This window comes from Uloborus diversus, chromosome 9, assembly GCF_026930045.1.
Source record: "Uloborus diversus isolate 005 chromosome 9, Udiv.v.3.1, whole genome shotgun sequence".
Classification (NCBI taxonomy): Eukaryota; Metazoa; Arthropoda; class Arachnida; order Araneae; family Uloboridae; genus Uloborus; species Uloborus diversus.
In genome coordinates this window covers 17,871,639-17,898,972 of record NC_072739.1, presented here as the reverse complement: position 1 = coordinate 17,898,972, position 27,334 = coordinate 17,871,639, and the positions used below count along the sequence as shown (strand labels likewise).

Below are 27,334 nucleotides of genomic sequence, written 5' to 3'. Positions count from 1 at the left end.
TGAAGTTGATAGCACATTATTAGAAATACTTATATGATATCCCATATTAAACACAAAAAAAAAAAAAAAAAAAAAAAAAATTAAATAAATTAATAATAATAATTAAATAAGTAAATATCATCTTTTACAAAAATACAAATACTTATGTTTTATGCTTATTTAAAATTGTCAAACCTCTGTAAATGAGTTTGAATTTAGTTCAAAGTATGTTTTTGTATAACTTATATATGTGTATAATATTAGTTAGCTGCAGTGACTTCTTAGGATTCATTTCCTCTGAGCCTCATTAAGTTTAAGTTAAGCTCAGACTAAATTATAATGGGAATTGAATAAATACTTTGGTTCTCGAACAGTAAAATGAAGATATAACAATGATTTATCGCAAAAAATTGCGGATTACTGCATGAAAGTTTTTCGGTGTTTCAAGGTTCGGTGTTCCTTTTTCAATACAAAAAGAAACAGTTAAAAAGATATCCGATAAGAGCATGAGGCAGAAAAGCAAGCAGCTTAAAAATCAAATTTCGCCGTTTAACCGAATACCAATGAGAAATCTGTTAACAAAATAGGAATACGAACCATCAGGGGGGGACTGGCTGACTTTGTCCCTGTCGGCAAAATAATATTTTGGCCCTCCTCTGTAAATTAAAAAAGTTAAATCAAACAGTACCAGATCTCGATTCTTCCGAGTCAAGCTGAGACATTAAACTACCACTAGTTCCTAGTTTCCTTTAAGTTTCTAAATCAAATTTTAAAGTTCTAAAAAAAGAAAATTGTGAAACTTAAAATAAAGCTACCACTGACACATTTTTTATGTACCTTGAAAGAAAGATACGAATGGTCAGGGCCTGATTCCTGAATAGGCCAACTAGGCCATGGCATATTGCCCCCAATTTTTAGAGGCCCCCAAATGACCTAAACTGTTTTAGCCAATGGTTAAAATTGTAAGGGTTGACTGCATAACATAACCCCTCTGGGTCCTCTGTTCCTATCACTGGTGAGGTTTAACTACAAAGGGGCCCCGAAAAACCATTTGGCCAATAGGCCCCTGCTAATGGTCATAAGTCTGAAAAGGCACATCTTTATTCTTCTATACTGACAACATCGGAAGGACACGAGGAAGGGGAGGAATCAGGTAATTCCCCCAGAAAGTTTTCGAAATTGGTTGATCTATATAGGCTTAAGGAGAAAAGAATAGGAAGAAGGGGTTCTATAGTTCCCTTCCAAGCGATATTTTCAAAGTTGATGTCAAAAACCGCAATTTTACAATTTTCGGTAACGTTAGAGAAGAAGAAAAAAAAGGGGTTTCCCCACGATTTTGTCTTTTTATTATTTTTTTTCCCAAAATTGAAGTCTATTTAAGTCTATCTTTGTTTACAATAAAATGTCGGAGGCTCTTCCCAGAATTTCTTCAAAATGGAGAGTTTTATAAGTGCAATTTTAGGCTACCCTTGGTAAAATTAATGGAACAGAGAAGCATCAGGAGCTCTCTACGAAAACGTTTCGACTTTGAACTATTAAAAAATGCAAAAATATCTTTGATCACGTTTGAGAGAGTGGAAAACTCAGTGATCTCATTTTGAAGCATTTAAAAACTGAAGTATATTTGACCCAATTTTAAACTACTATTCAGTTACCACAAGGAATCTGGTGACTCTGCCGACATTGAAAATTTAAAAACATTGTCTTATAATATGTTTGGGAATATTAAAAGGAAAAAAAAACCAGTTTTCCCAAGTGTTTCCCCTAAGATTTTTTTAGAGGGTGCCGTGCCTTACCTCTTTTAAGCTAACCTTTGACCCTAAACTTAATCAACCCTCCTTGCCTCTTCAAAGTTTAAACAAAACTTCACAAAAGCGATTTTTTCCCCCCAAAAGGTAAACATTCACACAAGCCTGTCCTTGAAACATCACTCCCTTGTTTCAATCACTTATCCATAGGAATATGATTCGAATATATCTGAATGTTTTTAGCATTACCTTTAAAACTAAACCAGGGTGGCGACAGATCAGGGAAAAGTCAGGGAACATTATTAATCAGGGAAAAGTTAGGGAAATATCAGGGAATTTCGAAAAAATAACAAAAATCAGAGAAAATTGATTTTATGAAGAAAAAAATTTTTTTTTGCTTTGCAAAATTAAGCACCCTAATTCTCTATGCATTTTCCGCCAATTATCTGTTCAAAAAAAAAAAGTTAAAATTAATGAGGTGCGATTATACCCTGCCGCATATTTGTGCATCTTTTTTCCTCAACGTCAAAGTATTGCATTTTACTTATTAACCACAGGATGAACTTCCTAAAATTGCTTCTGTGTCTGTAAAGTTGTTTATTTTACCTAGCTTGAAGTTTGCTTTCACGCTTTCAATATTACGCAAAATAAATAACCCTACAGGCAAAGAGGAACCCCTCATTAATGACTTAGCTCGTTTGCCTTTATTTCATTGTCTAGAAGTGATAAGCATATTGTAATTAAGATTTCAAGAAGAAATCTTTGTTTTTTGAATTAATACTGATGAAAGCTTAAAAGTTATTACTTCTTCACGTTTTTAATGTAATTGCTAAAACTGAACTTTGAATAAAAAAATTTTTTTTTTTGCCGTTATTTTCTGTCACTGCAGATTAGAAAGATTTTCTTTTTTTCAGGCTTAAATGATTCTTTTATTTTAAAACCAAATTGTATTCTTTAATATATTTTGAAATTAACCAATTTCTTTTTTTCCCCTTGCATTTTAAAGCTGTTTGTTACAAAAGCAACCTAAGATTTTTTTCGATGCATACTGAAATCATTTGAAATAGAGTTAACTTGTGTTCATTAAAACCTATGTTCTTGATTAGAGAAAAGCTCCCTATGAATGGATGTCAAAAGGTTTCATCTGTTTTGCATAAATATATCAATTACTTATATAAGAATAACCACATTACTTCTATTATTTCACTATTACTTGTTTTTCTTGCAACAATTATTATACTGTTTGAAAATTTAGTTCAAAATAATTTCAATTAATTTTTAATTCTATCATAAATACACATATGTTTTTAAGAGTGATTTTAATAGTTTCTTAAAATTCTTATGCTAAGTGGTTACTGGAAGTAAAGTTTTTTTTTTTTTTTTTTTAATTTTATATAATTTTCCATATAGAAAAATTTAATATACTGTTTTGTAGGGTGTTTTCCCCAAAAAATTGACTTGATATGTTTTTTTTAAACATTTTATTAAAAAAACAGCATCTTTTTAAAATTATTTCTTTAGTTCAACAGCTTTACAAAACTTAAAACATTTAAAATACTGCATTTCTTACAAACATACAGTGGGTTTCAAGTAGAGCAAAGAAAGGAAACCATTATCATTGGTAACGTAAATCAGGGAAATTTGATGAACCTAATCAGGGAAAAGTCAGGGAACTTTTTTCACAGTTCCTGTCGCCACCCTGTAAATATCAAAAAGCTTTTAAATATTTTAAAAATAATTATGATCGAAAACACTTGAACTTTGTAGCACCTATACTAAAAAGTAAAAGAAGCACCTTTTTTATTGGACAAAATTTCTCTTAAAAAGTACCCTTTTATCAGAACGCGCACTGCACTTTTTTTTATTGGTCTGAGGAAAACACTAGTTCCCTCTGGGTATTTTTTTTCTGAAACTGAAATCAATTTTAGGCTACAGTGCAGATAAAAGGGTTACGGAGGTCTCCCATGGAAATTTCTATCAGTGAAATTTTAAGCTATCTTTAGTAATTTTAAGGGACCGGCAAAGATTTTAAGACTTTGTCTGGCAATTTTCCGATATTTAAATCTGAAAAACTCAAATAAGGGGACTTGATCCAAGAACCTGGTAAGTCCAGATTCACTCATTTTTGGTAAGACCAACAAACAACACTAGTGTCCGACAGAAAGGCTAATATCTTCCCACAATATTTACTACAACGCAGAGGTATGATCTTATATTTGTGTCTCGTTTTTGCACCTATCGGAACATCAATATTCTCCCCATGCAAAAATTGAATTTAAAAAAAAGGGAAAAGTTTGGACGTAACTGGTTCTTGCATCAAGTTCCTCAATGGGGTTGTTTCCTTCAGTCAAAAGTACTTCTTTTAGATAATAGATGTACAAATATAAAGTTTTAACCCTCTTTTTTCGTCTCGGGCCCTTTTTCAGGCCGCGTCAACCCCCAATTTCTCTGACCCCCCTCCGTTTCCTCAATGTGGGAGCCATGGTCCCCAAAGTCTAAAAACTAGAGAGAAAGTTGATGAGAGGAAAGCATTCAGACGTGTAGACTTAGGGGAGCTATTTACTTTGGTCCCTACTAAGGAATGGAAAAAGAATAAACTGGTTTTCAAACTCTTTTTACACATAGAGAAAACAAATTTATTTTTTTTTAAATTTATTTATTATTTTTTTTTATTATGATTTAAAAAAATGTTAGGTGTGAATTTAAATTAAGTTCAGTAAAAAAATTGCTGAAAGTGGCTCACTCGGCTGTTGACCCAGTCGGGGATCCCCGACTAGCCGACCTGGCTAGTCCACCCTTGCGAACCATGTTCAAACGCTTTTTCACTGGTACAGAACCTACACAAGAAGGTATGTGATTGGCGGAAGGTTAAGCAACTGAGGCCAGAAAAGAAATGGCAAATTCTATAACTGTAAAGAATGAAGAAAAAGAACACAAAATTTCTGAAAAGAAAAATAAAGGCTAATAGAAGAAAGAGGGGTGGGGGGAGCCAACTAAATTACAGAAACAAGTTGAAAATAAAGTGAGCAAGATTTTCCTTAAAATATAGAAAGATTCCTAAAAATGAAGCTCTGATGAATTGGGGTAGTTTTGAATAATTTGATAAGAGTTAAAGTCAAAAGAGTTATTCAAATAACTCTTTCAATTCTAACTCTAGTTTAAATATTTGATTACAAAATCCATTTCCAAAAGGCTTATGTTTGGTGAAAATTAAAGTGATATGTTTAAAAGAAATATTGCTTAAAAATTAAGAAATTTGTTTGTTTTTTCTTTTGTTTACATTTACAACTTTTGTGTTATTTAAGAATTCTTTTCGATGCGTTAAAAGTCATTAATTCATGAAAAACGTATGACTAGGAATTAAAGAAATTTAAAAAGATTTTAGACATAGCGAAGAATGGAATCTACCATTTACTAGACATGACTGGTTTTTAATTGATCAAACAATACTGGTTTTCAATCTAGTGAATTGTAATTAAATTCTAAATAAGCTGAAGTAAATTGTTTAAATGAAATATTGCTTAAGTTTTTTTTCCCTTCTTTTGTTTATATTTACTTCTCTTGTCTACTTTATGCGTTCTTTTCAATGTGTTGAAAATTGGAAATTTCTGAAAAACTTTTGGCTGGGAACTAAAAAACTATTTTAAACATAGCTGAGAAGGGAATTAACCATTTACTAGACCAATTCATACATCATTTGATGTATGAATTGGTCAAACAATGTTGACATTAAATGTAGTAAATTGAAATTGAATTCTAAATGTGCCAAGAGGCATGAATTTTTCCATGCTAATCCTAATCACATTATCTCCCCCTCCCCCCTTTTTTAGTATAAAAAATTTTCTTCTGTGATCCATTCCCAACCTTCTTTCATTCTTTTAGGTCATTAGAATTAAGGAAGACGTAAATGGACTTGTTGATCTAAAGTGCCTTGAAAATGAACTCCAGGTATTTATATTTTGTTGCAGAAACTTTCAGAAAACTTTCACTCTAATTTCATACACGACAATTAACCTTAACTTTAAATATTTTAGGAGCAAGAAATGATAAACTAAAATTGCTTCTATGTATCGAAATTTCTATACATCGAATATTTTTCTGACAATTTGCTACTCTGATATATGGATTTCTGACTGTATTCTTTAATGTTCAAAATAGTTGTGCAATAGCAGAAATACATTACGAATATTTTTACTAATTTAAAGAGTTCTTATTGTTTTTTTTTTTTTTTGTAGAAATATTCCGGAAAAAGTTGCCACTTGATAGGAAGTTTTAGTGCGGCTTCAAACATAACAGGCATCTTGACTGATGACATAGCCGTTTCCATACTTCTTCACAGATATGGAGCATTGTCTTTTTGGGATTACGCTTGTGCTGGTCCTTATGTCAAAATTGACATGAATCCTGTTATTACAGGGTAAGTCATTTGTTAGTGTTTATTTTGATGTGAACATTTTTCGAAAACAATATATCGCTTATTCAATTAAATTACACCCTAAGTCAGGGCTAAGGCAGAAATACGTGAAATACACCGCCAGTTCAGTCATTTCCAACACTTTGTAACTTACTGAATATTCCTGCCTTGCCTTCAAAATTCGAGTTGAATCGAACCATTGCTTCAGTCACTCGTCTGGTCAGTGCTAATTCTGTATTAGCTACCAGTTTGTTTGGCACTCTTGACTTCCTTAAGAGGTTTTCCATCTCCAGCTCAGTCGCTTTCCTATGCCGGGCTGATGAGCGCTAATAAGCACGAAACTGCAGTCCTCTGTTTTAAATGACTGAGCTGGCGGTGTATTTCACAATATATCGCTTGTTTGAAAATAAGAGGCCACAAAACAAAATTTTTAATTTTCTTTTTTTTTTTTTCGCTTAAAGACCTTCTAGGGACGTTGTCTTCTTTGGAAAATAATGACAGATTTTTTGTTCGAATATTAACCACTGGGAAGCAGAGCAAACTTACTTTTCCTAATGCGAATTACCTGAAGAGTTCAACTTCAAACGCTTCCCTTGTGAAATTTTACTCTTGTATTGTTCACTCTTCTTCCAAATGAGCAATATTATTACATAAAGTTCTAACTTAAGGTACATATGATGTTTGAAAGTTACATACAACATGTGCCTTTATCAGTGAATTAGGTAAATATCTTAGAAACTCTTTTAGAAACGGACTTAACTTCTGATACCTTCGATAGATGGCAGTATCCTCCATACCAAAATTTACTTGTCCTTGTTCCCTGGATTTGGGTTCACTTTAGTTAAAAGTGAGAAAGCGACAGGCATTGAGTATTAACGGGGTATCGGTCAAAACAAAGTACTTATCTTCTTCTCAAACATTGCAAAAATCAAGATTGTAGTAATTAAAAATTCAGTGGTTAATTTTTGAACAAGAATAAAAGTTACATTAAAATGATTCTTTTAAAACAAAGACCAAATAATGAAATTAAGCCATTACTACAGTAAAACCCCTCCTAACGGACACCCCTCAAATGCGGACACCTTTCTTATGCGGACAATTTTTAGTTCCCTGATTCCAAGGCAAATAACATCATCAAACCCCTGTCCTGCAGACACCCCTCTATAGCGGACAAAAAATATTGTCCCGTTAGTGTCTGCTTTAGAGGGGTTTTAGTGTATATAAAACAATATACCAAATAAAAGGAAAAAGTCATTAACATGAAAAATTCCATTCAAATGTAAAATTGAAACATGAGGAGCGATTAAAAATAAAAGTAAAAGCTTTACTTCAAAAGTTTTTCACAAACTTAGTTCTCAATTTTCACATTTTTCTTATTTTTTATAAACAATTTTGCTCTGAATGTAAGAAAACAGCATTTTCTTTTTTTTTCTTTTTTTTTTTTTACACCTTGCAGATGAAATTTGCTTACTTATGTTTTGGGATTCTGGGTAACCTTTCTTTAACAGAGCTCCTTGAATAATATTTGGCATTTTGAAATTTAAGAAACTCTAACATAACTTTTAAAATTTTATTATCAATAAAATACTTCTTCAAATAAATAAATAATAATAAATTATAACTTACACTATAAGTTAGTATTGTACAATTATATGCTATTTTTATTGTGTAAAGATACGTTTGAATTTTTTTTTTTTTTTGTCATTTCAGAGAAAATGAAGGGCTTGCCTATAAGGATGCTGTCTTCCTGTCTCCTCACAAATTTGCTGGTGGACCAGATACTCCAGGTCTGTATCAATGACTCTTGAATAATGTGCTTTGAAAGCATTTGTTTCTCAGAGTTTTCTTCTGAAGACGTTTTGAAAGTTAAATATCATTGAATGCTGCTAATACTTATGCCATTATCATCATCATTAGGGGCCATTTATTAATTACGTAAGGATCCTGAGGGGGAGGGGGGTTGAAAAAATCTCTGCATACCCTTACTTGGGGGGAGGGTCAGACTCATTCTTACGTAATGTTTTCCAAGTCGATATCTTATATCAGAAATCATGCGGTCAAGTGGTTTGGCAGTGATAATATTTCATTTGCTTCTGGAAGGTAAAAAACGTATTTGAATGAGCAGTTTTTTACTTGTTTTTCAAAGAATGAATAGTGTTTAAAAAAAAAAAGAATCACACTGTGTATGGCATGTTTTATTTTTAATTAGTATTGCATCATATACAAAAAATATTTGTCTAGAAAACATGCAGTCTAGATTCCTTTTAGTAAATATTTCTTTGCGCAAAAAGGTTTTTTAAAAATAATTACTAACAGTGAATTTAATAACGATTCCAGTGATGTAAGATTCGTTATTTCATTATTTTGAAAATCAAAATGGAATCTTATGTAAGATGGGGGGGGGGGGCAAAAATTTGCCAAAATCATTTTTATGTGATTAATGTATATCCCCTTATCACTGGGTTTGCACTAGGATGTGGGATTGCACAATTCCTGCAATTTTTTCTAAAATCTCAATTAGTTAAAATCCATTTGCATTCTGCTCCCACTGATCAACATTAGAGGTCAAACATTTTAAAAGTATCTCCAAATTTCTCATCTCGGAGTTTTCATTTTTTTTTTAAGATAGCCAGTATAAATGGAATGGCTTACTGTAATTTCAGCTGCCATCTTATTATCAATGAATGAAAGAATACCCATGAAGAAACAGCAGGGAAAAATTGAAAATAGCTTTATTCGGGTTTGCTGAATGCTCAAACACCCTTTGAAACTTTAAATTTTCTTCTGCTCCTATTTGCATTAAAATGCTTTTGTCGGCATATTTTGTCGCCATTCTCGGACTTTTTTTTTTGGAGGCATTCATATACATTTTTAGTATTTTATTAGCACACCATTTAGTAAATGATTGATTTAAAAAACTAATATTTCCTATGTAGCAGATATTAAGCAATTTTAATGTTAATTATTTAAAAATTAATCTATTTCTAAAGTAATAAAATATTATAATTTATTCTAGCAAACAAATGGAACATTCTCTTTCAATGTTATGCTTGTTAAATAAGTTGTAGGCTACATGCTTTGCAAACACTTAGTTGAAATTAATAATTGTCTGAAATGTTCAAGAAATAAAAAATAAAATTTAAAAAAAAGAAAAATAATACTCCCACTAAAATTTTAAAATACCATCTAAAATTTTGGTCAGATTTGGATATCCCACCTTACTTTCCCCTCTAATGTGAATCGTATGTTATCAAATGAGGCAGTGAGAAACAAAGGGATGTAAGTGGAAAAATTAAAAATTTGGAGATGAACAGCACAAATGGTAGGTGATCCTCTCCTCTGTCTTGGGTACTAGTAGCCCGGGCAGGTGCTTTAGAAAAAAAAAATCAATGAAAGCCTATTGAGCCCGCAACTTAAAACACATTATACTCAAAACTTGAAAATGTCCACTTACATCCCTTAACTTCTCATTGCCACAAATGTTGTTGGTATCAATTCTTATCTAAAGCTAGGTGGTTTAGAATGTTTTGTTGTGTTTTTGATTTGGGGACAATAAACCAGCAATATTTTTTGATTCTTCTGACCAGCTTAACTGTCAACGCTTTGTGGGATGCATAATTTTGCACGTATGAGATTCCTCACTACATTCTGTGCATTGGATTTGAACCTATTGTCATTTCGTTTCAGAGTTAAAAAATTTCAACAGCACCAGTTAGGTACTCTCTCTATGTGGTTTTTTTTACTTCCTTTTTCAAAAAAGAAAATATTGTATTCACAAAAAAATTTTCACTCAAAAATCGACCCTAATTTCCATTTTGCTCACCTCTAAATGAATGTTGAGTTTTTTTTTCGACTCGACCACACGTGAATAAGTGCCTAAGAATGCATAGACACGCAAAATATCCATTTTGACGATTCCCGAGTTAGTTATAACGAGTTTTCTCGTGACGTCTGTATGTACGTATGTAGGTATGTGTGGATATGCATATGTGCGGATGTGCCTATGTATGTTGCATAACTCAAGAACAGTATGTCCTAGAAAGTTGAAATTTGGTATGTAGACTCCTAGTGGGGTCTGGTTTTGCACCTCGCCTTTTGGTTGCATTCGGGTGTTTCTAAGGGGATCTTTTGCCCCTTTTGGGGGGGAATCATTGTTATTTTCAATGTAAACTAAAGTGGTGTTTGTCGCCAACTTGGCGACAAATTTGGCGATTTTTTTTAAAAAATCTGGTTTCAATTTGACCACTGCTGGTGATATTTAGAGTAAACTATTAAATCACATTGAAATTACCAATAATGAGAAAATGACATTAAATTGGAGTGAAATTACCAATAATGAGAAAATGACATTAAATTGGAGTAAAAAGAAGTCATGTGAGGCACACATCAGCTTGTTTTTGTTTATTTCTGCCCCGTAATAATGTTTTAATTCAAGAGCTCTAAACTTGGGAGTGGCCCTTTTGCGGAGGCATAGAAAGATTTCAGAAGTGGCTTGACTGTAAAGAAATTGAAACAGGAAAATTTAGTAGTCACTAGTAGGTAGTTTCACAGTTATTATTTTTTAAATATATTTTTAAGGCTTTTAGTGCAATTTTCGTCCTAATCCTTTTGTGAATTTAGATTTTCTGCATTAGCACACATGTATTAAGCAAAGCTGGATATTGAAAGTGACTTAGAGGTGTGCATTTTTTTAGTTACAACCTAATGATTAAAACCTTTTCAAGGAAAAAAGTGGAAGTCTCCTTTCATCCAAATGCTATATGACAGTGTTGCCAGATGGTCAAATCCAGATTTCCCCACTTCCTGTCCAAATTTTCCTCAAAAAACGATGTTTTCTATCAAAATTCCCCAAATTCAAAAAGTATTTTTCCACTAATATTTTCATGAAATCAATCGACTTCTTATGATATTTTTGTCTCTTGACAAAAAAAAAAAAAAAAAAAAAAAAAAAAAATCCAAATAACCAAATTTTCTTATAAAATTCTCCAATTTCATTTTATTTTTCCCTTCTTCGCTTTTTTCCTTTTTTTTTTTTGTCCTCATAAATCAACGCGCCTAACCGAGAGATAAGAATAGTGGAATATCCTTTTCTACTTGCATTTACTACTCTGCTTCTGTGTGTACATTTGAACAATGAACTTTGTATATATTTATCCAAGAACATTCTTCATCACACTCACTTACTTTTACCCATTTCACGTATCAACTAGTCACTCAGGCATAACATTAATGCAAATTCCATAGAATAATATTCCACAATATGCAAAATGCAAATTCCGTAAGTTTGAGCAAAGCTAAACCAACGCTGTTTGATACAAACAATAACTACCAGATGTAAAGACACGAATTTAAATTCAAAAAAATATTCTTTTTTCCTCAGGTTTTCCCAAGAAGAAGAAATTTTCCCCAAAGAATTCCCCTCAAAACCCATTTTCCCAAAATTTCCCCAGGGAGCACAAGATTTTCCCAAAATGGGGAAATTTCCCCCAATCTGGCAACACTGATATATGACCTGGTTTTCCGTACCAATCCCACCTAGATCCTAGATTTCCTCAAATGAATTTTGTATTTAGGTCTTTGATTCCATGTGTTCTAATGATCCTCAAAATAAATGAATTATGTTGAATTTTGTGTTGGGAATTATCTCTATTTTGAATTAATGATCATCTTAAGCTATTTTAACTGGCTTCAGTTTCAAATTCCAATAGTACTACTCGTAGTGACCACATGTGGGGATGTGTAGGAGGGATCTTAACTTTTTTCTATTAAAAAATATTTTTTATTGAAAAAATGAAATCTTACTAATGTTTACACTCCCCCCCCCCCACCTCAAAAAAAAAAAAAAAAAAAGAAAAGAAAAGAAAAGAAAAATAAAAAAATTGCATTCAATGTTATTTTTTTTAGGTATTTTGGCAGCTAAAAAGACACTGTTCAAGAATCCTGTTCCTCAAGAACCTGGCGGTGGCACCATATTTTTTGTACGTTCTTGTATATCTCAATCCATACATAATTTAGTTATTATTTTCTGAAAATATATAAATTCATTTTCAAATATATATTAATATCTCAAACTCATTTCAAATGATAACATCTTATTTAAATGCAAACTGCTGTGGTTTTAAATAATATCTTGTTATTTATTATACAGTCTTGTTATTTCTTGATATTTATTTTTCTTTCATGAATGTAAAGCAAAATATATCAAGTTCTATATTAGAATGCGCTGATAAGCAAATTGGCAGATTACCGATTAATTCTCTGTTGATAATTGACCGATTAATCGGGTGGGCTGATTAGTGCTTATGATGATTATTTTTAATACTACTAGTTTCTTCCTCATTTTTTTTCTTTTCTAATTTTGTCTTTACAAATAGTTTATAGTTGATTTCTGACAGATGATTTATTTTTCTCCCCTTTCCTTATTTTCCCAAATAAATTCAAAATTTGTTCCATATTCTTTGAGCCAATATTCTTATTGTTTAAATAAAATAATATTATGTTATCTGGACATGAAAATTTACAAATTTAGTTGGGAGCCTGTGGTCAGCTGGCTAATTTAGGAGCACTTTTGATTAAAATGTATTTTTTGATTGTTAGTACCCCTTTAATTTATAAAAATTTTAAGGTTTTCTAAAAACAATATGTTAATGGAGAAAAGTATCTACCCAAGAAAATTTGCAACATTGTATACATGTGTATAATTGTTCAAAAATAAAAAAATAATAATATTACTTAAACCATCATTTAGTAAAAGGAATTAAAATAATAAAATATGTACGTATTTTTTATCAAATGATATTAATGTCGTGTGAAGAGTGGTGTTCCCATAGGGTTCTCCATATAAGCCGTATGCTCTCAAACATTTTTTATACATTTAACGTATACCCTCAAGTTTCAAAAATTTTCATATTATGACATATTATTTAAATGAACGCGCTCACATATTGTGCATAATGGATTACTAGGAGTATACCCTTGGAAAACATGCTGAGAATATCACTGCATGTGAATATTAGCTGCAAGAGTTTTTCTTTTGTATTTCATTTAGTTTTATGTACTTTCAAAACTTTTTGTTCTGTTTTTACTTTGTACAGTCAGTAATCTCATGCTACTCTCAATGCAATCAACATTTTCTCTCAATCAGTAAATCTCATGCTGACATGTGATAGTAATGTTTGCAGAAAACTACATTTATTTATTGTTAATAAAAGTGCTCATCTTAGTTTCTTGATGAAAGAACACTTAAAAATGATTATTTAAAAAATAAAAGCTCCACCAACTTAGCACTCAACAGCCCGGCATAGGAAGAGACTGAGCTGGAGGTGTAAAACCTCTTAAGGAAGCCAAGAGTGCCGAACAAACTGGTAGCTAATGTAGAATTAGCTGTGACCAGACGAGTGACCGAAGCAATGGTTCGGTTCAACTCAGAAGATTGAAGGCAAGGCACGGTATTTTCAGTAAGTTACTGCCCTACAGCCAGGGAGGACAGTAACTTACTGAAAAAAACTAGTTTAATTGTATTTCATTTCAAAGTCCAATGTGTTAGCACTGCAATACAACCTTAAATTTAAAAGTTAAAAAGTTGCACTTATGATGGTATTGAACTGAAAGTATGATCATTATTGTTATTAAAACACAATTTATTAAAGTTTAAAAACTGAATTTGAAATATGATAGTGTCCTGATTCTAAACTACAAGTATATGTTAATGTAATATAGCGTGGCTGAGAAGGAGAGGGGTATGGTTCAGTGTGACCCTTTTTTACAAAGCTGGAAACATAGGGTCAAAAATATTTTTAACAAATGTGACACAATTTATGAACAACCCCACAGCTGAACTCGATTATCTCGAAGTGGCCTATCAAAAACACCCATCTAAGTCAAAAATTTAGTTTTCCTGCTTTTGTAGTGTAAATCATATATTATCGTACAGTTTCTGAGGCAGTAAGAAGCAAAAGGATGTCAGTGCCAAAATTTAAAACGACATATTCAGTACAGGAGATACTAAAGGAGAACATCTCTTCTGTTTTGGTGCAAGAGATGATACATACTGCTATATTGCCGTGTTAAGCGCAAAAGTCGTATCTTCACTTTTTATCAAAATTGTGTTTTGATCACCATGTGGTGCTTTGTCACCCATTTCACCTGACCTAAATGCAATGTTTTATGATCATTTGTCAATGGGATATATTTCTTAAAAAAGTTCTTGAAAAGTTGCATCTGAATCAGATACATGAAGGCGAAAAACTTTAATTGGCAATTTCTCATTTTGAACTTGGCTGCAGATGCGACTTTTGCACTTAGCACGGCGGTATGCAACCTGATTCAAAAAAAAAAAAAAAAAATCAACGAAAATCAGTCGAGGATTTTACTCAACCCATCTACTTACATTTCTTTGCCTATCATTGCCTCATACAATTTATGCAAAAGGCTGAGTTTCAGATCATCATAATTTTTATTTGAAGGTGACCCGAGACACTCATCGGTATCTAAAAGATGTGGAGATGAGGGAGGAGGGTGGTACTCCCTCTATTATTGGAGCAATCAGGGCTGGCATGGTGTTCCAGCTGAAGGATGCTGTGAGTACCAAAGTCATTGCAGAAAGAGATGGCGAAATATGCTCGTGAGTAAATTGTACGCTTGGGCTGTCTGATCATTTGTAGTCTAATTCTTTCAGGCTGGTTCTGACACCTGTATTTGTTTTGCAGTAAATATCCGCATGCACAGTATGGTGTCCCGTCCATATATGAGAAAAAAAATTTTTGAGCTACACTATCACAAGAGGTGTCAAAATTTGCGAAATTTTTCACAGATCACGAAAAAGGTAAAAAAAATGGAATTGCGTGTCATCTTGAGGGCTCTACCGCTCTTTGAAGTTTTGCATATTTTACATTTTTGACAGACCTAAACGATATGATTTAAAAAATACAAAAATAAAGTTTAGAAAGCATTTTATTTAAGAAACTAATGAAACAAAGCACAAGAAAACAAAATAAACAAACTACAGTTTATAAATAATGACAAAAGTTTAGAATTTAAACTTATTTTTGTGTCCAAAATTTGGCATTTCTGCGCGAGATTGCAACCTGGTTCTAATGAAGCCATCTTGATAGCCAAAAATGTCTATTTGAGAAATATTCTCAACAATTCTATTTGAAAGCTAAGTGAAAACTAAGTGTAAATGTTTTTACTCACTTGTATTTCTTTAGTAATGAAAAGGCAGTTAATCTTGTCCCTTAAAGGACGCTTGTTTCAATTCGCGTACGGGAGAATCAACCTGTAAACATCAGAGCGACTTCGAACGACGTGTTTCGTCAGGAAGAAGGATGTGACGTCAGAGCATGAGCGGAGATGATGTAATCTCCCGATAGCTCCGCGGCAAATCGAATGTTCTGGAAGCATCCAGACTGAGCTCTTACGTAGGCATATCCGGCGTGACGTGCATAGAGTGCGCTGTATTATATAAGCAGGGTGAAATGAGAAGGAGATCACTTCTTCTGCTCGCGTTTCTCATTTTCGACTGACGATAAGTCGTATTTTTGAGAGGATCGTTCGCTGTTGTGGCGACGTCCTGCACTTAGGGAATGGCTTTTAGAGTTTCGCCGTGAGAGTTAGGGACTTAAAATTTTTGAAACATTTTTTAGGATAAGTCAAATTAGGGTATCAAATGTGTTTTTGAAGATGTTCTTTTGGAACATGAAGGATGTTTTTGAGAGTTGAAATTCCTCATATTTGTTTATACATTTTACCAATGTTATAGTTTTGTATTTTACAGTTGTTAATTATAGGATAATTATAAATAAAATGATTTAGCCATACAACTTGAATTCTGACATTTCATTCACTTGATAGCTACAGAAATGTGAAACAGAAGGCATCTGCTAAACTTAGTGTTTACCTTCCTTGCGGGAGTTAGACAAAATTTGTTAGGTCAACAAGAGGGTTATGGGCCCAGATTGCCCTTCCCTATTCACATTTCGTCAGCTTGAAGAAAGTGAATTTGAAGAAGAAATGTTGTTGGATGAAATATCGATTAGAAATTTGGAAATTAATTTTTTGAGCGATCTCATCGAAGCGAAGAGATGAAATAATTTCTGAATTGAAAACGATACGAAATTTTTGTCCAGTAAAGAACTATGTCCACCCAAACAGTTAAAATTGAAGAATTGAATGATTCGAATTATGTCGAATGGGCGACAAACCTCAAGTTCCTGCTAATGGACAGGAACTGCTGGAAAATTGTTATTGGTGAAGAAGAAGAACCGATCGAGAACAAAGAGGAAGGAATCACAAAAGCGGATATTAAAGATTACCATGTTCGGAGGAGAGCAGCAGTTTCTATGATTTTCTTAAATATTGAGCAACGACTTAGGAAGATTATCGAAAATTGTGAAGATCCCCGAGAATCATGGAAAAAGTTGAAATTGTTCTTCTACCCGGATAACAAATGCGCCCGGATGCAGCTGTTCTTGGAACTGCAAAATTCAAAACCTGAAAGAAATGAAAATATTTCCCTTTTTGCGGCCCGTTTACAACGATTGTTTGATCGAATTAAGGTTACATATCCCGAATATCCTGAGGACTGTATCTGCTTCCAGCTTTTACAGAACTTGCCTAAAGAATATGATCATCTAGTCCAAGCAATGCTTACAAGGAGTGACCAGGATTTCAAGTTCGAAAAACTGGTAGTGGATCTTGTGATTGAAGAGAACCGCATGGTTTTGAAGACGAAAACTAAGGAGCGGCTTGAGGTGATGACAGTTCAAAATCGGCAAAGATGTTACAGATGTGACCGCATTGGACATCTCAGGAAGGATTGCCCAGAGCTGAGACAACAAAATCCCACGACGAACCAGTCCCCAAGTCCAGTCAACGAGAGAGGAAGCACCACAGGACATGGAAATTCTAGGGGAAGATCGAACCAACGAGGAAGGAATCGTCGACGGAGAGGAGCCAGATATAGAAATACAACGGCCAGGCGGAGATCTCCATCAACTGACAGATGTGAGTATAGATCCTTTTTCTTATCAGAGGCAAATTTAAATGAAGTAGGGGTAAAGGAATCGACATGGATTTTTGACACGGCGGCCAGTCATCATTATACCCATAACCGGAACTGGTTTAGGACATTTTCTCCCTTAACGGATGTTCAAATGGCAGTAGCAGTCAAGAAACAGACTTTTCCCATTGAAGGCAGCGGGGAAATTAAAGTTCGTTTCGGAAATAGATCTGTTGTTTTAGAAAATGTCATGTATTCACCGAGGTTAAGGAGAAATATATTGTCCGGACCCAAATTTGATTTGGGAGGTGCTAAATTTGAAGGGGGTGGTGGCTCCGTGAAAGTACTAGATAAAACTTGTAAATTGATTTTTAAAGCAAACTTAGAAAATGGTGTATATATTGTTGATTCTGTAAAATCAAACCAATTGCCTGTTTGTAATACTGATAATGAAAATACTTTTTTAGAGTCCAATCATATAAATATTGAAACCTGGCATAAACGTTTCGGACATATAAATACAGAATGTATCCAAAAGACAGGGAGTTCACAAGCTGTTAATGGTTTACCAGAATTTAAAAATGTTAAAATTAATTGTGACACTTGTAAATTAGGAAAATTCAGAAGAGTGAGTTTTAAACCTATTGGGGATACAAAGTCAGACAGTCCGTTGAACTTGCTTTTTTGTGATGTTTGGGGGCCTTGCAATGTTGAGGGTAGAAATGGAGAACGTTATTATTTATCTGTTATAGATGATTTTTCAAAAAGAAGTTCTCTATACCCTATAAAGTTTAAAAGCCAAGTACCCGAAATTTTGATGAATCATATCATAAAAGCGGAAAATTTTTTGGGAAAGAAAGTCAAGGCTGTAAGGACAGACAACGGAACTGAGTTCGTAAACCATGAGTTAGATGATTTTTTTAAGGAGAAAGGTATACATCATGAATTAACCAATTTCTATTCTCCTGAACAGAATGGGACGGCAGAAAACTTTAACAGAACAATTGCCGATAGTACGCGGGTGATTTTAAAGGAGAGCGGTTTACCTCAGAATTTTTGGCCAGAGGCAATGAAATATTTTACGTACACCTGGAATAGGGTTTGCCATGCCAATCAGACTAAAACCCCATTTGAACTTTATGGGGGGAGAAAACCCTCTATAAGGCATCTCCGCGCTTTCGGAACAATATTGTTTGTTGGTGTGCCCAAACAATTAAGAAAGAAATTGGATTTAAAAGCACAAAAGGGTGTTCTCATAGGTTACGCGTTTAATAGAAAAGGGTATAGAATTTATCTGCCCGACAGCAACAAAATCATAGAATCAATAAATGTATCGTTCAAAGAAAACTATTTTTTCCAAACTGACTTTCGAAATGAGTCAAATGAGGGGGAGAATCGAGTTCTATCATGGCCCATGGCACTTCCGCCTGCAACCTTGAGCGAGAATGAAACGGCAAATGAACAGCAGGGTTCAGATTCGACCGATTCTGAAAGCTCGATTGCTAGCGGGGAAAGCGAAAGGAGTTCTAAATCTGAGGATTCTGACAGCGAAAGTGGTTTACACCTACGCGATGCAGTTTGGGTGAGAAAAGTAGTGAAAAGACCGGATAGCACACGAAATGATGTATATTATTATGAGAAAGGCGAAAAGAAAAGGTTAAGATCTAAACATGACATTGAAAAGTATTGTAAATTAAAAGATATAAAATACGATCCAGATAAGTTTAGTTTTAAAGGGAAAGATCTAACAGAGGGGCAAGTAAATAATGTGTCTGTAAGCTCAAAGAAAAACAATAAGAATTTATGACTAGAAAATGAAATTCAAATCCCTAGGACTTACAAACAATCTTTAAAGGTAAAAGAAAGTGCTGAATGGCAAAAAGCAATGGAGACTGAGCTAGAAATTATGCATAGCCGAAAAGTCTGGAATTTGGCAAAATTACCGGAAAATGTTGTTCCAGTAGGGTCTCGCTGGGTTTACACTTTAAAGAAAGATGAGAAAGGGGTAGTTAAATCTTATAAGGCCAGATTGGTAGCAAACGGCATGCATCAGATCAAAAACCAAAATTTTGATGAGACATACAGCCCAGTATGTAATTTTGGAATAATTAGATTTTTCTTTTCTCTGTTAATTACATGTGCAAATTGGTTAAATATACAGTGCGATGTAAAGAGCGCTTACTTATACGCACCAATTGATGACTTGATATATATGAGCCAGCCTCCCGGATTTGTAACAAAAGGAAAGGAAGATTATTTTTGTAAATTAAATAAGGCTATTTACGGGTTACACCAGAGTGGACGCTTGTGGTTTTATGAATTAGAACAAGTTTTATCACAAATTGGTTTTAAGAAATTTGAATCATGTAACTGTGTATATTTTAATCCTAATGTTCTATTGCTTGTATATGTTGATGATATTGTGATTTTTGGTAAAAAGGAAAGTCATATAAGCAGTGTAATTAATTCTTTAAGTAAACATTTTGATTTGAAGGTATTGGGAAGTACAAAGAAATTGTTAGGGGTAGAATTTGAATTAATGGGAAAGGAATTGTATCTACATCAATCTTCCTATATAGAAGAAGTGTATGATCGTTTTAAGAAATTCAAATTCCCATCTACCTCTCTTCCAATAAGTAAAGGCATTGTTTACTCTAATTCTGACTGTCCTAAGACAGAAAATGAAAAGTTTGAAATGACTAAGTTTCCTTTTCGTAATTTGTTAGGATGTTTAGCATTTATAGCCAATAGAACACGACCAGACATTGCATACACTGTAAATTTATTTAGTCAATTTCAGAATAACCCAGGAAAACGTCATTGGGATGGCCTTTTAAAATTGTTTGGATATGTTTATCAATCCCGAAATTTAAAATTAAAATTAAAATGCAGTAAAATCCAAATAGTAGCTTTTTCAGATGCAGACTTCGCATCAAATAAAGATGACAGAACTTCTTTGGGGGGTCAAATAATTATGTTAGACAAAGCTCCTATTGAATGGAGAACTTTTAAAGAACGGAGTGTTAGTTTATCAACTATGGAATCGGAGTTCATAGCATTGACAGAAGCGGCAAAAGAAACATTGTGGTTTGACAGAATTCTGGAAGAATGTTTGAAAAATAAACTTTTAAAGTTCATAAAAATAAAAGCAATTATTTATGTAGACAATCAAGCTTCTTTGGATTTTGTAAAATCACCAATTGAAAATCACAGGAGTAAACATATTGATGTGAAATTATTTTTTATTCGTGACTTGATTGCTAAAGATATTTTTACTGTTTCATATGTAGAAAGTAAATCTAACTTGTCAGATATTTTCACGAAGCCACTAACCCAAAACGACTTAAAATTTTTCCAAGAAATTTTTTTCAATTCAAGTGATTAATCTATTGTAGAAAGTGTTTGTAATTTTTTGATAATCATTTTTCGATGATGAGCAGTCATTTGTGAAAAACGCGTGCAGAAAGTCATTTTTTATGTTTTTGTTAAATTTTTTTTAGTATGGATTGTCAACTTAAATTAATGTAAAAATGAGCTTATATACTTCTGTTTTTATTTTTATTTTTTTTTGATCAAAAATGAAGCTTGAACTTATATTCAAAACTGTTTATTATGATTATACATATTATACAATTGTTGTTAAATTGCTGATATTAGAACAGTTACTTGTGGTTTTTATCGTTATTTTTCAGATTAAATCTGATGTCTGTCCACCAACGTGAGCTTTTGTCAACTGCGTTTTTTTTTAAGATCAGTGACATTTTGTGAAGATACGATTGTGACTGAGAATTTTTGGACTGAATATGGTTGAACTTTTTTTTCTCTAGGACTCCTATAGGACTTTAAAAGTTATGTTTGGTGATATTATTGTTGTGATGTGCAAATGTTGTTTTACTTAAATTCAAGAAGAATATTAAGTGTTTGTTTTTACAAAATGTTGAAACTAACGAATTTTTGAAACGATAAAAATTAACTAACGTGAGATTTAGATTTAAAAATTTACTAATTTTTTGTGTGATAAATTGTCTTTAAAGAAATTTAGAAGAGTGAGAATTTTTTGGAAATTTAAATCAGACAATGCTTGAAATTAAATGAATATGTGAGATCAAATGAATTGTCGAGAAGGGAGGGCATTGATAGCCAAAAATGTCTATTTGAGAAATATTCTCAACAATTCTATTTGAAAGCTAAGTGAAAACTAAGTGTAAATGTTTTTACTCACTTGTATTTCTTTAATAATGAAAAGGCAGTTAATCTTGTCCCTTAAAGGACGCTTGTTTCAATTCGCGTACGGGAGAATCAACCTGTAAACATCAGAGCGACTTCGAACGACGTGTTTCGTCAGGAAGAAGGATGTGACGTCAGAGCATGAGCGGAGATGATGTAATCTCCCGATAGCTCCGCGGCAAATCGAATGTTCTGGAAGCATCCAGACTGAGCTCTTACGTAGGCATATCCGGCGTGACGTGCATAGAGTGCGCTGTATTATATAAGCAGGGTGAAATGAGAAGGAGATCACTTCTTCTGCTCGCGTTTCTCATTTTCGACTGACGATAGTCGTATTTTTGAGAGGATCGTTCGCTGTTGTGGCGACGTCCTGCACTTAGGGAATGGCTTTTAGAGTTTCGCCGTGAGAGTTAGGGACTTAAAATTTTTGAAACATTTTTTAGGATAAGTCAAATTAGGGTATCAAATGTGTTTTTGAAGATGTTCTTTTGGAACATGAAGGATGTTTTTGAGAGTTGAAATTCCTCATATTTGTTTATACATTTTACCAATGTTATAGTTTTGTATTTTACAGTTGTTAATTATAGGATAATTATAAATAAAATGATTTAGCCATACAACTTGAATTCTGACATTTCATTCACTTGATAGCTACAGAAATGTGAAACAGAAGGCATCTGCTAAACTTAGTGTTTACCTTCCTTGCGGGAGTTAGACAAAATTTGTTAGGTCAACACATCTCTAGAAGTAGCGTTAGTAACACTTTGTGAAGCCTGTGTTATTAGTTTAACACATCTTTCCACAGATTGTGAGTGGCAAGCAAAGTCAACGATTTCTAAGCTATTATCTTTTGCCATAATTTGAAGGTTCTCGTTAGAAATATGTCGAAGAACCGGTGGTGCTGTAACCTGACTCTTGCCAGACAATTATTTCCGTATAATCTTTAGCAGAGAAGTTAATTTTTGGTGTTTTAAATATTCTGCGTTTAGTGCTACTTTCAGCCTCTCTAGCTTTTTTTATTCTTCGTAATGCTAACTCCCGAATGTGCTCCCTATCATCAAACAACATACTGACCAGCAGGTTTTCTGGGTGCGCAAAAAAAGCATTTCTTTCGATAACAGAATACACAACAGATTTCAAGTTTTCGGGTAAAAATCGAGAGTACACAATCATTTGAAAAAGATGTTTGGCTGCTTCCTTAAAAGATGACTTTTGCTTGATTAAGAACCAAACTGGAGCGTACACTTTAACCACGTAGTTAACAAGTAATCGCACATTTTCTGTTGGATTAAGAGTACTTACATAAAGTCTGAGTATATGATTAGCAGAAGTAAGCCATCTCGAGTGCGCCATTTTTCCAGGTTGGCGATTTGCCAGCTCAGGACTACAGAAACCAGTTGATACAGCTTGACAAATCTCATAAAGATATTTTTGATCCGTGCTTAGTTCATCAACCACATTTTTCGGCAAATTAGGCAAATTACCATCCACCGCGCAAAAAGACAATGTCATTTTATTTTCACAACCAGCTAACTGTTTTCCAATAGGTCCGGAATATTCTTTAGGACCCAAAGTGCAACCATCTTAGGTCAAGAATAAATGACGAAGGGGTAATTCGTTGGCATGAAGCATACACACACACCATTGCAATGGTCTTTCCAAATACTCCTCTAAATATTGAATCCCGCCACCCTTCCAACCGGTGTTTATTGCAGTTCCGTCACATCCAACGCATATCACGTCTTCTAAATTCAAGCATTGACCTTTTAATAGAGCTGTAATCGAAGTTAGAATTGCCTTTGCAGTGCCACGACTTGGCGTTGTGTGTCCCAAATAAATTGATCCGGGTTCTGCTAAAATTGAGATGTGCTCTTCTAAAATTTCTTTGCGATGGTAACGAGTTCCTATTTTCTCATTTATCAGAGTCTTGTCTTTACGTCCATCAAAGTAAATGCTTTTTATAACAATACTTTCAATATCTTTGGAAGCTTCTTTCCGAGCTTTAGCTACAGCTCTGTGGATTTTGTTTTTATCAACAACTAGAGTTAAATCTTCTTTTGAAACCAAGCCGACATCAGCTAAAACTGCAGAAGCAACAGCAGCAGCAGATCGCGTCGACAAACCGTATCTATCACAGACCTTAGCAACTGTTGGCAAGATCAGTGTATTCCTATTTGTCGTTGAAGTTGATTGGTGTCCCTGTAGAGGCCGTATTCGTCTCTGTTATGGGATACGTTTCTGGAGAAAATTCACGCATCGAATCGTCATCAAAATTTGCTGAGACAGAATCGTTATTTTCAGTAGAAGACTTTTTTTTGCTGCCCTTTCAAGTTTTCTCTGCTGTTGTTTCATTAATCTAGCTGTTTCTTTCTTATCGACACCTCTTATCACCATTTTCCTGTCATTTCTTTGATCCAACAAGAAACTTCTCTCATTGATGGGAACTTTTTTAGGTTTGAAACACGAACAAGACTCAAATACAGGGCACTTACAAGCCGCAACGTCGAAGAGCTTCTCAGATGACTCTAAAAAGCACTTCAGTTTATTTTCAAAACTATCACTTCGTTTGCTTCTGGGGTATCGTTTAAAATTGACGTACTTTTCGAAATAGAATTTTAATAATTGAATTACTCGTTCCTTAGTTACGATTGGAATTGAAGCTTTTGTCCAAATACTGTTGATTTTTTCAGAAACAATTGTATATATATCTGAACTGGAAGGGTCCTTTCCATTATGCATACATTTCTGTTCGCTCCTGACAAATAAAATAAATTTTATGACGTCTTTTACAGTAGGTAGCTGCCGATCATCAAGTTCCTTGTAGGTTCCCAGTATAGCACAAGTAGTCTCACTACGTCTCGAACTCATTACTTAAAAATAACAGAATCGGCATATAACACTAACAATTGCAACTGTACTTTTATAGCATTAAAATTACTTTGGCTACAAAGAAAACACCCGTGAGTAAAGCCAAGAAAGCCCTCGAAACAAGTAAAAGGAATTAGCAAGTTGAAACCAAACAAAGTCGAAGTCGTCAGTAACATATTGTTGCATGCAAATCGAGACGTGGCGCCAAGTTTCGTGGACGATTCTACTGCGGAAATGGGGGTTATTCCCATATAGGCATTTACAGTAGTAATCACCATATGTTTTTTTTTTTTCTGTTCGTGTTGATATTACGAATCACGATCTTTTTATTCCAGCTGTCGAGCTTTTATTTCACAGTAAATTTATAACTTTATTCACAGTACTTCTTTTTCAGTTGCCATAAAAATGACAATTTTTCAAAACTTTGACGATCGGTAGAGCCCTGAAGATATAGTTTTATTCTATTTTTTAAATTATTTTTGTAATTTACGATCGATTTCGCAAATTTTGAGAGGTCTTGCATTAAGAAAAACGGAATTTTTTTTTCGGGACACCCTAATGCACAGTATGTGCTGCAAATAGTAGAGTTAAATTAACAGAAAAAAACCATCATTGATTTTATTTTTTCTCTATTTGCAGAAATCTGCAAATTTGTACCATTTAACAATGTAATATTTTCTTTTACTTTTCTGCATAAAAGTCTTTTTTTTTTTTTAATTTCTTATTACTATCTCTAGATATTTACTTTTGAAACTCTGCCTATTCCTTTTATTTTTATTGTTATTATTATTTTTATTTATTTATTTATTTTGGCTGTAAATCTAATGGATTTAAACTGATTTCAAAGTTGGTCTGTACATTTTAAATGGAAATCAAAGTAATGAATTTTAAAACCAGTCAATTGCGTCAAAAAAAAAAGTGGTCACTTATAATTTGAATTATTAATGTGAGCTTTCAAGTTTCTAAAATTATCTAGAGACCAGCAAGCAATTTATATTATTTCTTCGTCATATTACTTTGATTATTATGGGCCATTCCACGAAAAACCATTTATTTTGTGCCACATGTGATAGCTCATGTATTTCATTAAAAAGTTATAATTTTTAAAGGAAAAATGAATAAAATGTTTTGTTCAAGAAATAAGACATATGTTTGTGATTTCTTAAGCAACAAAATTTTGTTTATTACCGATTTAAATTGTTATTTTTCATGAAATATATGACCTGTCATGTGCGGGAAAAATTGTTTGTTTTTCCATGAAATTAACGTGACAAAAATTATGTATCTAATATAAATGACTTCCCATGTTCTTGTTTTTCTTTCCACTTTATTTTTCTGATTTTCCCCCATTTTACTGAAATAAAATGTTTACTCTAGATTGGTATTAGAACGGTGTCAAAATATTCCTGAGCTGAAACTATTAGGGAGTTCTTCTGCATCAAGATTGCCGATTTTTTCCTTCGTCATCTCTCATCCAAAGTCAGGACTGTATCTGCACCATAATTTTGTTACTGCTTTATTGAACGACCTGTTTGGTATTCAGTCTCGTAGTGGCTGTGCTTGTGCTGGGCCTTATGCTTTGGACCTTTTGGGCATCAATGAAGATCTTGCACAAAGATTTGATACTCTCCTTGCTGAAAACAGGTATATTATGACTACTGCAACCTGCTTGCTGATTTGTTGTCAACTTTTCTGCCCTTAAGAGCACTTTTCTGAAAAGAGCCCTTTTTAAATTTATTATTATTATTATTATTATTTTTTTATTCACTTATTTATTTACTTTTTGAACCAACTATTAGTACATTCATTGCTACAACATACTTGCTAACTCTACTGGTTTTTCCAAGAGTTTCCTGGACTTTGACCATTTTTTGCGATTTCTCGATTTAAAAAAAAAATCTCAATAAAGAAAAATGCAAAAAAATATCTTTTCATTTAGGAAATTTAGAAAAAAACAATCCCTGTACAATTATTTTTGCAAAGAAATTCCCTCATTTGTCTACAAATCTTGTTTTTCCCAAAATATGTATTAAGTATAAATTTATCTTTTATTCTTCAGTTTCATGTTTCAATTAATTATTCTATGTGTTTTTAACAATTTGCATATGATTGTTGGTTAAGGGACAGTAAAAAAAAGCCCTAATACAATATACCATTGCAGTTATTTACTGGAATTTTTTCTTGGAATGTTGGCAGGTGTGCTACTATTATGAAAGATAATGTAATGATTATCTGATGTGAAACATGTATTTATTTAAAAACAAAACATTTATTTTATGTATTAACAGATTACATAATTCAACATTTTAAAGAAAATTAATTAGTATTTTTTATAACTAATTAAAATAAACCAAATAATAAAACCCTCATTTGTATGTGCTGTATTGCTTTGCAGAAACTAAAATTAAATTTTGGAGGAAAAAAAAAACAAATATAAATATTTAATATTAGTAGGATTTTTGGGATTGAGTTGAGCCAAAATTTTCCAGCTCTAGTGAAAATATTAGGATAATTATAACTTCATTCAACTTTTGAGGCTTTTGTCATATTATTAGATTATTATTCACTTATTTTTTGTATATTGTGTGATTTAGTGGTGCTCACAAGGGAGGGTCCCGGGGGGGGGGACTTCTCCCATAGGTCTTGCTTTTTCCCCCCAATTGATTACGTTTCTATGTATTTTGTGCGTAGAATAATTTCAAACAAAGGCAACAATATTTTCAGTTCTAATAAGTGAAAAAACAAAATCCTCTTGTTAAGAGATTTTTAAAAATTTGTGTACTTGTCCTATGACAAATTGCCTATTAGAATCAGAATGGTTATTATAAATACAAACACAGTAATAACCATGTTTTTAGTTTTGTAGATACAGATTAAAATGAGATTCTATCAATTTTTGGGTTCATTTTTTGATTATGAGAAAAGTAAAAGCGTAAATTATTTTGCTTTCTTGTTATTTTATTATATAATGCTAATTATTTATTCAATAGTTTATTTTTTACTGTTTTTCGTTATTGGGAATTGATAAAATCAAGTCAATAAGTTTGACGACCTAGCATGATAGGATATGAGAATGATGCTTTCAACCTTGGACCCTCC

General features: G+C 33.0%; 1 protein-coding gene across 1 annotated transcript in view; it reads left to right on the top strand.

The window, feature by feature from the left end:
• The window catches only part of LOC129229473 (uncharacterized), a 99,212-nt gene that overhangs the window by 18,309 nt on the left and 53,569 nt on the right, over positions 1–27,334 (top strand). The window contains exons 5-10 of the mRNA XM_054863787.1: positions 5,610–5,675; positions 5,963–6,144; positions 7,852–7,928; positions 12,046–12,119; positions 14,607–14,764; positions 25,613–25,879. Of these exons, the coding sequence (XP_054719762.1) occupies positions 5,610–5,675; positions 5,963–6,144; positions 7,852–7,928; positions 12,046–12,119; positions 14,607–14,764; positions 25,613–25,879 (824 nt within the window). The remainder of the gene's footprint in view (positions 1–5,609; positions 5,676–5,962; positions 6,145–7,851; positions 7,929–12,045; positions 12,120–14,606; positions 14,765–25,612; positions 25,880–27,334) is intronic.